The 14,485-nt window shown below is 43.4% G+C and overlaps 1 protein-coding gene across 2 annotated transcripts in view; it reads left to right on the top strand.

Moving 5' to 3' along the window:
• The window catches only part of LOC130529279 (adhesion G-protein coupled receptor D2), a 50,865-nt gene that overhangs the window by 8,564 nt on the left and 27,816 nt on the right, over nucleotides 1-14,485 (top strand). For both annotated transcript variants that reach the window (XM_057039320.1, XM_057039319.1), the window contains exons 19-20: nucleotides 451-560; nucleotides 1,828-1,948. In XM_057039320.1, coding sequence (XP_056895300.1) covers nucleotides 451-560; nucleotides 1,828-1,948 — 231 coding nt within the window. The remainder of the gene's footprint in view (nucleotides 1-450; nucleotides 561-1,827; nucleotides 1,949-14,485) is intronic.

Here is a 14,485-nt window from a genome sequence, read left to right as displayed (position 1 = left end):
GTCACATTGTTGTCTAGCCAGATCTTCTTAGGGAGAAGTCAGCAGCCTGTCAAATTTTTCAAGTCCTTGGCGGCACTAAAGAGCTGCTCATCTGGCGCGTTGGCTCAGACAACTGCATGGGAACTTTCACATTTTTGGCAGGGATCAGAAGACAGTTATTGTGAATGTTCTGTCCAGGGACTTCAGACATTCAGAATAAATCTTCCTTTCCTGTTTGTCTGTGAAAATTAGCTAAACTAACCTTTCAACTCTGTCATCTGGAGGCAATATCATTTGATTAACTTGTGACCTGGGCCTGACAGTGCATATCCAGCTGTTCTCTGTTACTCTAAACTTTTTGTTTACTGAAATCACTTCTTTTATATCTGGCTTTTTATTTCCAATAATGCTGCTCATAAACTGATAGATTGATGACAGATGGAGAAATACGGTGCACTTCTCCTCTTTCAGGTGAACATCTTGGTGTTAACCAGAGTGGTGGTCATCACCATCTCCACAGCCAGGAGGAGGTCCATCATGTTGGCCGCCAGTCCCACAGAAAAGGCCTACGAGCAAATGAGGTAGCGACCACAGGGAGGCGCCATTTGCCCTCTCTTCACAGCCTTTTCACCAGCCTAACAGGCCTTTGAGCAGACACACGTCAAATAACAAAGCAGCTGGAAGATTTTACATTGGATTTGTCATTTTAAACATTGGGGCTTTTCAAAACGTCTTCCAGCTTCGGCCGCGTGTTCGTGCTGGAGAATATTTCACTCTTGAGCAGACACGCTGAATATTCACGTGCGGATTTCTGATGCCGTTCTTTAACTGTGCTGTTTTAAAAGTATTGCCAGCTATTAGTGCCGCACACAATTATTTTTTCTCAATATTTAGCAAAGAAAAGTAGACTTTTTATACATTTTGAAATATGTTTAATAAAGAAATCTTATATAAATCGGTGAAGCTTTTTCAAATTCAGAGCATTTTCAGTTATGTCCTTCATAAAAAACCTTATTGATCAAATACAAACTGAGACATTAATATATATTAGTGTTGAATAAAATATTTAGATGGTATAAAGCATTTAGTTAGATTTTTTTTATCTATGATGCAGAATATCATTGTGATTATTTATTTTCTATGACAAATAGAAATGTTGACTGTTGTATAGACAATAATTAGGCATTTCTTCTCACCCCCCCCCCTTCATTTTATTTCTCCTGCTCCAGTTTTGTGTCAGAAAGGATCATTTCTATTGTGTGTGATCCTCTCAATTTCCTCCTCGCATTTATGAAGATCCCTTAAAGGCGTATATGTTTTTATTCACCACCTCGGCCCACCGGGGCTCACAGTAGGTGCTTTATGAAGGATTTCAAAGCAGGCCTTGAACCATTTGGCACCTCTGGGTGGCAGGCTGTGTGGAAAGTCAAACACATTCCTCCGCTGTGTAAACTAGGGCTCGCTGCCCCCATGGTACACACGCAAGATCACACACACAGCTGGTGCGGTTTGGCGGTCACCTGAGCAGGACGATAATTCCACTCTAAACAGAATTAAGGTGGATTTAAGGTGGGAAGTTGTCACCCAGTGAGCTTTCCCAGCCCCTCTGTGTTGTATATGGAACATCCAGGCTGCCAAAGCCGCTCATATTTGTTTAAAAATGACCAAAAACCTGAGAAATATAAAAGTGAGCTTAGGGAGGACTAGTCATTTTTAGGAAATAAATCACTTCTATGCGATGTTCAGGATCATTTCTAGTCACCACTGGAGCGTGCACGGCTGTGACTGCGTGGTGCATGCTAAAATGTGTGTGTACATGCTCCCATTACTGTTTCACTGTGTGCGCAGGGCTGCCGTGAAAGCCGTGCTGCTGTTGCTTCCTATTCTTGGATTAACGTGGCTTTGTGGCGTCTTGGTGCCTTTCTCAACTGTCATGGCCTACATCTTCATCACCCTCAGCTCCCTGCAGGTAGACACCGACGCCAACACGCTTCCACGAATGCACACATGTTCACGCGCTTGGTCAAAATCTTTTACTTTTCAAATTTTTAGCTTACGCTTTAAAGGTGATTGATGACATCACTTGTGTAAATAAGAATTTAAACATCTAAATAAATGTGGATAGATTTTTACTAGCTTTATCATTTTATAGATTATTCTACTGTATTTTTTTAAATGACTTCTACTTCAATATTCCTAAAATAGCCATTTTCCAGTGTTTGTTGTTGTGTTATATCACTGATCAATTCTGTTCAAATGACTGAGCAAAAAAAAAAAAAGTGTCAACTTTGTGAGAAACTGAGAAAAACCTAATTCTGCTCATCGGTGAGAGCAAAGGCGAGGCAGAACTGCCGCTGTCTCTTCAGCGGGATCGGAGCTGCCGCCGCTGCGATTTGTGGTCGTCTTTTAATCAGCTGTATCTTTAATGGAGCTGTATATTTACTGAGAAAATCAATAGTAGTTTTAGCTGCAATCCGATCATTAAACAAGGCCCTCCGGTTGCCATAAATAGCCCGCGTTTCTCACTGTGATTATATATTTTCAGCATCGACGGTAATTAAAACAAAGGTTTTTCCGGGCCTCTTATTTTAAGACTTTGCAGCTTCGCACGTTATTTTATAATATTGATTTCTGCTCCGTTTCATCGGTCAGTCTGTTTGTTCAGCTGTGTTGTCAGCAGTCTTTCTGTTTGTCTGCGTGCTGCCCGCTCTTATGTGTCTGGTCGTCCTTCCGCAGGTTCGCTTTATTAAATTCAGCGGGAACAATCGTTGTCATCAAAAATGCTGCTTTTTCGTGGGTAAAGCACAAAGATGGTGGTGACACGTGCTCAAAGAGCTCGGGCAGGCTAATTCTGAGCTAGAAAATGTATATTCCTCATGTTTTAGATGCAGGAACAACAAATTGCAGCCTTTAAAATGGGAATGGACGTGTCAGGTATTCTGGATTTCACTTTCCCTTCCGAGAGGAGGTCAACATCAGAAAAGGTAGTTTCCTGTCTGGACTTGCTCCGGGAGGAAGCATTTGGTTATGTGACCAAATGCTTCAGTTTTGAAACCTATGACGTGAAGGCTGTTAAGCGTAATAAGATGTTTCCTGGTCTTCCTCCACAAGCATAAGATGAGGTCGCTATCTTGGAAGGTCTTCTCATTCCAGACAGTAAATCTGTTCTTTGGAAGTTGGTTCGAGCCCTGCAGCCTCTGAGCTCATTCGGGATGGTTCATGCTGACGTCAGGCCTGATTACATAATGGCCGTGGACCGCAGACAACCAGTCAGAGTTCCTCTCGTCGGCTTCAGTCGTTCCGTTAGGGTTCACGCTTTTTTCCAAGCTCAGGACTGCAGAGCTCTGCTGCTGGGCGCCCGTCCCATCACTGAGGCCGTAGATTTGTTGGTCAACAGGGGCACAGGCACAGAGACTGAATGAAGGCAGGGCGGATATCAGTCTGCAGGTCACACCAGGAGCAAAAGGGGACTTTCCCATGTTGTTCAAGCTCTCAGACTCTTTCTCGTCGGTATTGAGCAGACGGGTCCCCTCCTCAGCTCATGAGGTTCATCCAGAAAACATTTCACCAGATCTGGAATCAGAGAGGAGGGCTCAATACAACCAACCTGGGAACAGTTCAGGGACGTCAGCCTCTTTAGCCTTGGTCAGATTGTTTGTTTGAAATAAAAATGAGCAGCCACAACTCATATCTACATTATTTATTTAACTGATTGATCATTTTAAAAATGAACTAATCGATAATAAGAGTGACCATATATTCTACTTAATTACCACACGTTTTGCACGACCCTTTTGGCATCACCATTTAGATCCTCCGTCCATGAGGCCTTTGAGAGGAGAGGTACTCAAATTAGATGAAACTAAGTCTTGAGTTGTCAGGAAACTGTATTTTTTTTCTTTTAATTATTTATTTGCTATATTTTCAATGAAGCCAGCCACAGCAACGTGAAGCTTAAGCGACGAGTCTTTACTGTTAAATCAATAAAACTGATAATGTCGACAAGCCTATTTCATCCCTCTCTCCCCAGACTCCCTGTTTGTCACCTGTGTGCTGTCGGAGCTGTCCACACTCTTGTCATTTAGACGTACAACAAACATGCTGCAACATACATAAAATCATGCCTGCTGCCAGCCGCTGACGCTCTATCAGCACTAACAAGTCAAACAACCGCGTACTTGTCACACATAAAGACTTAAATCATTTACTTTTCTTAATGAATCCATTATATTTTGAAAGACAGATGTTTGATCCAATAATTTGTCTGTTTGGGTCAGATAGTCAGAAGGTGTGTGAAAAGTTTGAGTAGTCCGCTGTTGAGGTTAGTCAAATTTAACTCCAAGTCAGTAGTTTTATGAACACCTTCATCATAAATACAACCATGCCTCACCTTTCTTATCAAGCAGTAGAGATAAATAGTAGGGTGTGTGTGTGTGTGTGTGTGTGAAAAGGAGGATGAGGGGTTCTTGGCCCATAAATCGCTCCACCTTTGTCATCTAATCTCTGTGCAATGTCATTCAAATCCCCACCATACTATCTATTACCTGGGAAATAATAGGCTCCTGGCCATGCAGTGTCCATCTTATTATTAGTCCATAACTTTAAACTATCAATAACTTTGAGCTGTAAAAGGAGCCCGTGCAGGGGAGGAGATGGTGGAAGGAACTAGGGAGGCGAGGAAATTTGGCAACAAAATGTGGCTGCAGACATCCTGGAGGGCCGTTTTCTGCCTTCACATGAGATCGGTGAAAGATATCAGAAGCATGAAGAGAATTTTTTCCGCCCATTTTCCCATTTTGATTCACAGAAACTGGTGACAACTTTTTTTTTCACCTTTTCTTTTGAACGTGAGCGGAACAGCAGGTGATTTATTTAGATGTATCTCTTTTTAATTCAACTTTTCACTCAAGGTTAACCCTGACTTTGGGAAATAAAGGATTAATTTCGAGAGAAAACGCTTCCGTGACCTCACATCAGTTTCTGATGTCGGCAGCTTCGAGGAAGCCCATTTGGAAAGCGTAGCCATTCTTTCAGGACCTTTTTCTTTGAGGAGGCAGAAGAACGATTAGTCAGAACGCAGAATTTACCACCACTTGATCTCCACTGGCTTTATGTGCAAAACCAAACCCACGTGTCTTCTTTTGCATGTGTAATAAAAGAGTCAGCGGGTCACGGTTTAGCATCCAAACCTCCAACAGCGGGGCTGTAAAGTGTGCAGTCTTGTACCGTAGCGCTGCTTTTCCTCCATGAACACAGACACCATCACAGTTGACTAGTTGAGCATGACATCAGAGCACATTCACCATATAGACGTGATCAATAGTGTGTGCTCTGCTTATTGATTTTTGCCATAAGGAAGATTTTTATCTGCTTGGGTTTACAGCAACTAAAGTGATTGTGAGAGGGTGCTATTTTTATTTGTTTGTGATTCCGTCACAACGCAGTTTCCATTTTAGGCTCCTGTAAAGTTATGCTGTAATTTAGCCAATTCAAAATCTACTGTTAGGAGTTTATGAACCTTTAATGTTGAAGGTGAAGATAGTTATTAGCTGGCTGGGAGGAAATGTTGATTAATAATTCAATATATCATTTTAATTTGGGTTTTGGGAATTGCTTCATGACGTCGGGCAATGTCAGCGCGCGCTTGCCGATTAATTTTTAACATCAGTTTTGGAAATAATTGCTGTGAACATTCTCGTAATTTCTTTTAAACTCACCAGCTCCGGGTTAAGGCTGGTCACAGACTCGGAGGTGCTGGAGCTGGTCCCAGCGAGACACAGGGGACCCCCGGACGAGTCGCCAATAAATAAAAAAATAAATATCCATTCATTTTAATTTGCATAGCACCAAAAAATGTGGGAGCTTGTGTGAGATCCTCTTCCAGCCTCACACAGGCCCGTCGGAGTTTCTGTTTAGTCCTCATAAGGAATGTAAACGCGCAAGCTTGTGTAAATAGTGTGTGTGTGACCACTTGTCACTATGACCCACAATCCCCTACAGACCGAGGAGCGGGCAGTTATTTTAATTTCTCATTTGGCAGCAGAAATCAAAACAGCCCACGTTAGAAGCAGTTTACAGTCAGTCATCTCCAGGCCAATCATCCTGCCCTAAACAACCGGCCCATTCAGAGGCAACGCTTCCTCCCCTGCTCCCTCGGCCTGGGTCCTTGTTCTGTTATTTAAGGAGTCACATAAACGCCTCTGTAGCTGAGCAGCTACCGCTGATATTTTACTGTCAGTATAGTTAAAAAAATGTTTCATGTTCTGAAATCACAAGGGAGCTTCTGCTTCTTTACTGTAAAAATTCTAAATGAAAAATTTGACTTCTTTAACCCACAGATGCACACACCAATGTTATTTATTTATTATAATTCAGTCACATATATAGATTTTAATTTTAACTTGATAAATAATTAAGAGCATTTTTTTAATTGATCTTATTAAAGATCTACCAAAATAGTGGTGACCAATGTCTCTAACTGCACTGATTTTGGCCAAAAAAAGGTGATTGATTTGGATTCATCATATTTTGCACGTCTGGTTTCAGTTAGTGGTGAGGAATTTAGCACGGGGTCGACATGTGAGCTTCCATTACTAGGACATCAGTGAAGTTGATATTTTTTTCTGAAAATATTTCACATCAACATCAAATACATTATTTTAAATGCATTTTATTCTTAAATACACATATACAAAGATAATGTTTTGCTTAAAAACTAAAAAAAAAACAAGTTAATGTAGTCATAGGTGAAATTGTGGAGTTTTATTTATAAATCTTTATTTTAATTAGTGGCTTGTATAATTACTAGATGGGGTAAAATAAATAAATAAAATCTCTATGTAATTGTCTGCATTCCCATTGCCCGGGAAGAAAAAACTTTCCCTTTGAAAAAGAGTCCACTGTTTATGTTGCATCCTCAATTATCAACCGCGGCATTAAAATGATAATCATACGGGATACCAAGGTCAGCGCCGACTCCCACCACGCTTCTCTGGGATGGCACTTCTAATGAGCACGTTGCGCCGCTTTTTTAAGTCGTATATTTATAGTGTGTTTTGTCTCCACTTGTTCTTACGCTTCAAACCGTTTGTTTTCATCTCTTGCATCATTTTAGCTTGAACCCATTAGAGCTCCGCACATCCCACAGTTCTGGGCTATGTGATTAGTATTTAGTGGATTTATTTATTTGCTTAAAATGTCAAATAAGAACATTGTTGTAATGTTTTGAGGACAGCAAAATGGTCGGTAGAATACACTGTTGGAAAAGGCCCAATAGTGTGTATTCTATTCTTTTGGCTGCCCGGGAGTGACGGTACGGACAGTCGAACCCGAGCGAGGAGCAGTTGTTTGTGAAGTGGCCTGTTTTTTCATCCTTTATAGGAGGGCTGAAACACTAAAAATCTAGCCTGGGAAAATCAAACTATGGGAATAATAGGCTTCCTGTCAAAAGAGGCAGGAGAATTCCAGCCATTGCTCAGGCCGCCACCCCCAGGACCTCTCCTTGTGTTAAACCTCCCTGCATTTATTTGTCTTAGAATTATCTGCCAGCTCAATTTAGTAATAGCCTGTGTCATAAGAAAGCAAACCATCCCATCTACCCTTGCCCTACAGTACCTGTGTGTGTGTGCATGTGTGTGTGAGAGACACAATACGTGCCTGTAGGTTTGACTTGTGCTTTTCAGTTTGATAATTATCCTTTCGATGCACTTTTGTCATCTAGAATCTTTAATCCAGACCTGCTCTCAGCTGACACAAGGCAGTGAGCTCACTGCCCCCCCCCCGACTCACACAGATAGCAACGTCAGGAGCAACTGTGACATTCAAAATTACCCATGTCCAAATAATATCGCTTCTATTATAAGTTGCCGCCCTCCTTTATATTGAGTGACACCCCTTCTCTGTCTCACACACGCACACACACACACACACACCACGTACGCGGGGCCGCGGTGACTCGGTTCAGGTGGTCCTGGTTTCCCTTAGGCTGCCAGGTCGCATCAGATGTGTGGATTTCTACAGCTTTGATGCATACTTTGCAGGTAATTAGCGAGAACTGGGTCAGCGCAGGGCAAGAAAGCAAAACCCTGTTGTTCTTCAAGTGGGTGGGTGGCAACGAGGCGCTGGGATGGGCTGCGGGAGGAGGGCGAGCGTGTCACGGGGTTAAAAGGCTGTCGAATATCGGTTTGCATGAAAGCCGCTGTGGTTCTTGCTACTCTGTTACTCGGTGCAAAAGGCAACATATCCTTATCATTGATTGTTGAGTGTTTCTTTTAAAACTGAGCGATTTTGCAATTGTTGATTGTTGCAAAGTAAATGTCTGGACAAGGGCCCGGTTGTCATGGTGATTTAGGGTCCAAGCCTGTAATCAAGTCAACATTGGCAACTCGTTAAAAGACCGTTTAGCACAATGTAAATCCCATAATGCTGATGCCTCATGGGCAGTGTTATGAGAGGCGGGCGGCTACTCCTCTTATGAGGTTGTATGAGAGGGAAGAGCAACGGTGGTCGGCGCCGGGGAACACGGGCTCTGACGTCAGGACGCTGACTGGGATGTTGCACTGGTCGTCCCTGCTGGCTTCCCTCTACGGTCCCAGGCCGATACCCTGGGTCATTCCCAGCAGATATACGCTCGCCCTCACAACTGTTTACAACCACACGCTTATTCCTATTAATCTGCTTCTCGTCCCAGACGGATGGAGGGCGGGCCGCGGCGGGCTCGCGTCGGGTCGGGCGGCCGCTGAAGGCGAAAACATTCTCACACGCAACCCGAAAGCCCCGTCTGACAGATTGTACCAGGCCTGGGCTCCTTTTTACACTGAGCAGATGTGGTCTCCCACTTGTTTTTCTTAGTAATTATCCCTCATTAACTGAAAGCATGTGCCAATCAAAGAGCTTGAGAGTGAGAGCAGCCCGGGCCAGGGCACCGAGAGCGACGCAGGCAGAGACCCGCAGCTTCGCCAATTTCTTTAAAACTGTAGCGTCATTTCAGAGTCATTACTAGATTAAAGGCTTGACTTGTCCAGGCATGAAAGTGCAGCTGCAATTGCAACACTGACATTATTATGGCTCATTTCACTCAGCAGGGGCTACAAATTTGACGATTATCGCGTTTAACACCTGTCATTTTCCTTGTAAATGAGATCAGCGCCGCGCAGGCAGTTCAAACTTGCTCCATTTACACCGTGGAACCCGCGTTTGGGCCGCGACGTCCAAATCAACGCTGAGAAGGAGCGTCGCCAAATCCACCATTTGTCAGTTTATGATGCCGTTACAAAAAGAAAGCGATCCTCACGACGAAAGAAGACTTTGCACGTGAAAAGAGGAGGGACAAGAACAAAGATATATGGAGTCTTCGTGTCGATGAACCGCCATTCATTTTCACTTTGGGCTCCTGCGAGCTGTAGTGAAGTGTGATTGTGTGTGACAGTTGCCGAGTCTGCCGGTTTATCATGATGGATCAGCCCTGCCACCGCAGCGGTTCTGCGGCACACACTCGCGGACAGACACACACTCGTGGACACAGACTCACGGAAAAGGAAAACACCCCATAGAAAAAAATTTGACACAAAAGCGGCAATTATTCGCATAATTTTGTGTTCCTATTTTGCGGTTTGGATTTGTTGATTTTCTGGCTTCTAATGTAATCTAAATCTACAAATAAATTAAAACCTGTTGCTTCACCGTTGGCGTGGAATTTGTTTCGATTTGATCTGAATGTATGATATTACTTTTCACATCTTTTTACCCATTTAAAGTGCATCCCTTCCGTCATAAATAATGGATCTCTCGTGCGCTCCTAACAAATACAAGGTCACGTTTAAAGCACATTAATGCATCACAAGACTCGCGCATTGATGAGTCACAGCACTAAGTGCCCCATTCTCTCTCTTTGGCGCTCGCTCTCTCTCTCTCAGAGGCATTCACGGACACAGCTCGCACACGCTCACCTACACTTTTCTTGATTTTGATGCATGGCGTTAACCTCACATCACCAGTGAAACAACAGACCAAATGCTTCTCGTAATAGTATCCTTTTCCCCGCCGTTTTATACCCAAAAGCAACTCTGCATATTGCATCCATTTGTCATTGTTAGTCAAGGGCACTGCTGCAGCCTCGTCAGCTGTTCAATTTTAGGGATTCACTTCCAACATTTCCACTGTATTCGTGGTGGGTGTTTAGTTATAAGGTCATTTCTTTCAGCATGCCTATGAATATATGCATATTTGTAGTTAAATTCAAGTGTACATTGCTTTGAAAACAATATGCAACGCGGGGCTAAATGTTGGATTCTTCATTCTGACTTTAGTCGGCAGAATTGTGGTTAAGTGAGGTCACAGTGGTTGTATATGTGGTCGATGTAGCAATGTTTGTTTGTGTTGTATTAGCGTTCGGCTAACAGATGAAACAATACTCCAGATTTACAGTATGTGAATAACTTTGAGGTGTGTTCCTGTGTCACGCGTTGTTATTTCTCTGCCGGATGGGTTTGAAAATGGTTCTGTGCTCGTATTTCTGAACGTTGTCACAGTCTATCGCTATGTTTGCGTCCCTCTGCTGTATGTGAATAGCAGGATTATGTGCAGCGTTTATGTCGGCGTCGCCAGTTTGAAAACATGATACACAGTAGATGCTTTATGCAACGGTCTCGGTCCTGACAGTCCAGATAAACCGAACCCAGCCCCCCGCTGCACTTCTGGGGCCTTTGGCAACATCTCCCCTGCTGTCATTGCTTTAAAAGACGAATATAGAAAAACTCCCCGTGAGATTGACAGTGCGATCGCACACAATTTGACAAGCGGGCGCCGCAGAAAGGCCCGCTGGGCGCTTAAGTATTTTTAATTAAACAGCTCTCTGGACAGGCGGCGTGCTTTCCCTCCCCGGTTCAAAGACTCCTGCCTTGACCCATGTGTTAAAAGTTTGTATCAGTTTTCCACGGCCGTGTTTTGCTTGGCGCCCAAGACACGCAACCCTAAATTGTCTTGTTTAAAAGCTAGCTTGTTTACAGTTCACTCCCTCGCTCCTTCTCCCTTTACCCCCCCACTGCATTACCACATGTGTGCGGCGTGATTGGGGGGGGGGGGGGTAGTTACCCGCTCCTTACGGGCTGGGGTTCAGAGGACAGCGACGCGACCCCCGTTGTTGTGTAGTTACACGTTAAAACAAGTAAAATAAAGTGCTCATCGCCGTCTCGGGTGCTTCATCTGTAACATTTGTCCGTCTGATGTAAAATCAATAGATATACTGACACAATGCCAGAGCTGCGGCAAATGTGCCATCATTTGTCATCGACGGGCAATAAAGATGTGTCAGAATTGATTTTCACTCTCCCCACCCACCCCAACACTTCTCACTCTCTTTTTGCTACACACACACACATGCATCTCTATCTTTGTGAGGACTTTCCTGGACATGATGCGTTCCTCAGCCCCCCAACTTCTAACCTCAACTGCATGACCAAGTCCTACCCTCAAGCAGACCTTTGGAGTTGTGAGAACCACACAGCATGTCCTCAGATCTACGAAGGGAAGACTTTTCTTCCTTTCTTGGAGCAGTATGTATGGCGCGTACGCTGTACAGGTGCACGTGTGTGTCAGTCACAATCTCAGATTGTCGCTGCTGGGTTGTGTGTACCCAGTTTGCGCCACTGGTAGCGAGCAACATCTGTTTCGGGGTTGTTGTTCCTCTTGGCTGCTTTTCAATTGGATTTCCTCAAGCAGGGCCAAAAGCTGTCACCTCTCCCTGGCTCTGTTAGCAATCACTGCCGGTCCCTATATTAAGTAGGTGCTTCAGGGCTAAGCTAATAACTCTCTCTCCTCGAGCTATCACACACCACTACTGGTGTGGCAGCCGGACTCAAACTGGGCCGGTTGTATGTGTAAGTATGCGTGTGTGTTCCCCTGCAGCTATGGTGTAACCCCTGCCTCGTGAGACTGCATTGGGGGGGGGGGTCCTCTCCTCTGTGACAGCTCATGTGATTTAAAGTATTTGTGGTAAAAGCATCAGAGAAAGCTGCAACAACAACTCTTAAAAATGAGGAAAGCAGTGCGGAATTTGGATGCAAGTTTTGACCTTAGAGACGCTGAACCAGTCATCGTGCTTTAGAATCCTTTAGTTTAGTAAATCTTAGCTGAGTATTGCAATTTTTTATTGCCCTCACAAGGGGAGCGGAGGGCAGCCTGTGTACCAGCCTGCCTTCCGTGTGCTAGTGACAACTTCTCTGGCCAGCTGGAGCAGTTACCCAGAGCTGGATCTGAACCGGGGACCTGCACAGTCTCAACTCCCCGTTTCACAACTTTGACAGACACTTTGATTTGACATGCCATGAGCAGTTAAAGTGAAAGTTATGTATACATGTTAATTAAACTGTTTATGCGTGGAGGGGTCAGAGACATTAGCAAGCCCCAGTGCCGAAGTGTGAATTTCTTTTCTTTTCCCCCATCACAGCATTTTAACCTCTTCTGTCTTTCATTCCTGTAATGATTACCAGGTGCAAGGGCAGAAATTTTCCTCCCCTTTTTTGCCAAGTGGGAATGCAGATAGCTCTATTTGTGAAAAGTGTCCCTGTGTGTTTGAATTTAGGCTGAGATATTTGACGTCTGCTTCAGCTTGCTCGAATAGCTCCCACTCTTGGCACTGGGTGACACCGGAGCCTGGAATTTCCTTCAAGGAGGCTGTAGTCCTTAGCTACTTAAGAGAAATATGTAAGATTTTGCCATTAAACTGCTTCAGAGTGAGCCGACTTTTGATGTTGGGCACAAATGAACGATGTTTGTCACTGAACAACAGCGCTGACCAAAAATATGCAGATTGTCCTCTTTATCGCGTTTAGACATATTTACATCGTATTCTCCCTAGGTTATAGATCATAGTTGCCATTTAGTAAACACAATATTAGCAAACAAACCACAGTAGATGCTTTGTTTGGTTACTGTTTGGTCTTATAAATGACTTATAAACGAGTTATAACCTGTGCAGACCCGCAGCGCCCCCTGCTCAGTCCAATGAAATAGGCATGCATGAAGAGGTAATGACGGGGTTAAAGCTTCTATTATTGAGATGGGGGCTCCCTTAAGCTTCCTTGCCAGTAGCCCTCACTCTTTAAATAGTAAGAATGTGACCAGATCTGTGTTAGGCTACTACAGCTAACAGGAAAATCAGGAAAACGTCATATAAAGCTCCTGGATGGATGCAGAACTTCAAGCTAGTTTTCTCTTCCAGCCAAGCTAAAAGCCTTGTTTTAATAAATGAATGCTTATATAGAACAATGACATTCAACACTATCGCTTATTCAATGGGAATAAAGCAGTAAACAATGCTTTCATGTTTTGGAAAAGCAGAAAATGAAACTTTTTAAGGAAATGAATCGGACCCGTTACTCGGTTCCAATCTGGATGTCAGAAAAGACTGTTTATTTAACCAAATGCTATTTTCTGGCTCGCACTGCAGCATCCCTCTAGGGGGTTCATTCTTTTTGGTCAAACATTGTGTTTGTTGGCTTTAACTTTTTAAACATACAATTGTTCTTTAATTAGTTGGATACTAATTAACGTGCGCTCCCCTGTTTGATGTACAGCGTAGCGATACTTTGAAAGAATCCGCGTTCATTCCCTGCATAAATTTGTAGCATTTGCCGTCGAGTTCAAAAGGAAACCGGGCTGGGTTTGGAAATGCGCACATGCATTTAAATAATGTGCCCCATTTTTTTCCTCTCTGTTTGTTTTTACAGGGAATATTAATGAATTAACATATTAAACAATCTAGCATTATTGTTGTGCTGCCGCTTATTTTTAACTCAATTAGATTTTAATGGACCATTTTTCCTAACGTGCACTGTACATTCTCCCCACTTTGTTTGCTACACAACAAAAGATTAATTGCAAATAAGAATGATCAAAAACATGATAATCAAATTGCAACGGCGAGTTCAACATTGCAATTCTAATGCAACACAATAGGGTCTGCGTTTCAAAGGCACCTCCCACTGCCTGTAATTGTGCGTGTGCTTGTTTGCACGAGTGAGAGTGTGTTACATCGGTGCATTTCCGTGTTGCACGAGGTACAGGAATGCTCTTGTCTTGCTCTTGTCACTTGTCCGTTTCTTTAAATCAAAGCTGCTATACATGACGGCGTAGTGGTCGTTCAAAATAGTGGAAATCCACGCGGCCGAGACCTGCAGCTCCAACAGATTGAGGTTCTAAGGTGGATGTTCCAAAACTTTCCAGGTCACGTCTGCTTGTCCTCAGGAAGTGTCCTCACCCTTTTCAAAGAAGCGATCCAGAGGCACGATTTAAAATCTGAAAGATAAGAGATGTCCTTTTAAAAGTTTGTGTGTGTGTTAGGTCGTCATATTGACCGTTGGCTTATCAAAACAAAGTATTTTGTATCTGTCAGCCTTGGAATTTATAGGAATTTACCTGCCTTTTTTTTCTTGTTCCTTGCTTTTGTGGTGCAGTTTCAATCGTCTTTCTGAGAATGTTGTTATGTTTCCTTTGAGCCAATAGTTAC

The sequence above is a fragment of the Takifugu flavidus genome, chromosome 7, assembly GCF_003711565.1.
Source record: "Takifugu flavidus isolate HTHZ2018 chromosome 7, ASM371156v2, whole genome shotgun sequence".
Lineage (NCBI taxonomy): Eukaryota > Metazoa > Chordata > Actinopteri > Tetraodontiformes > Tetraodontidae > Takifugu > Takifugu flavidus.
This window is presented reverse-complemented; position numbering and strand designations above follow the sequence as displayed.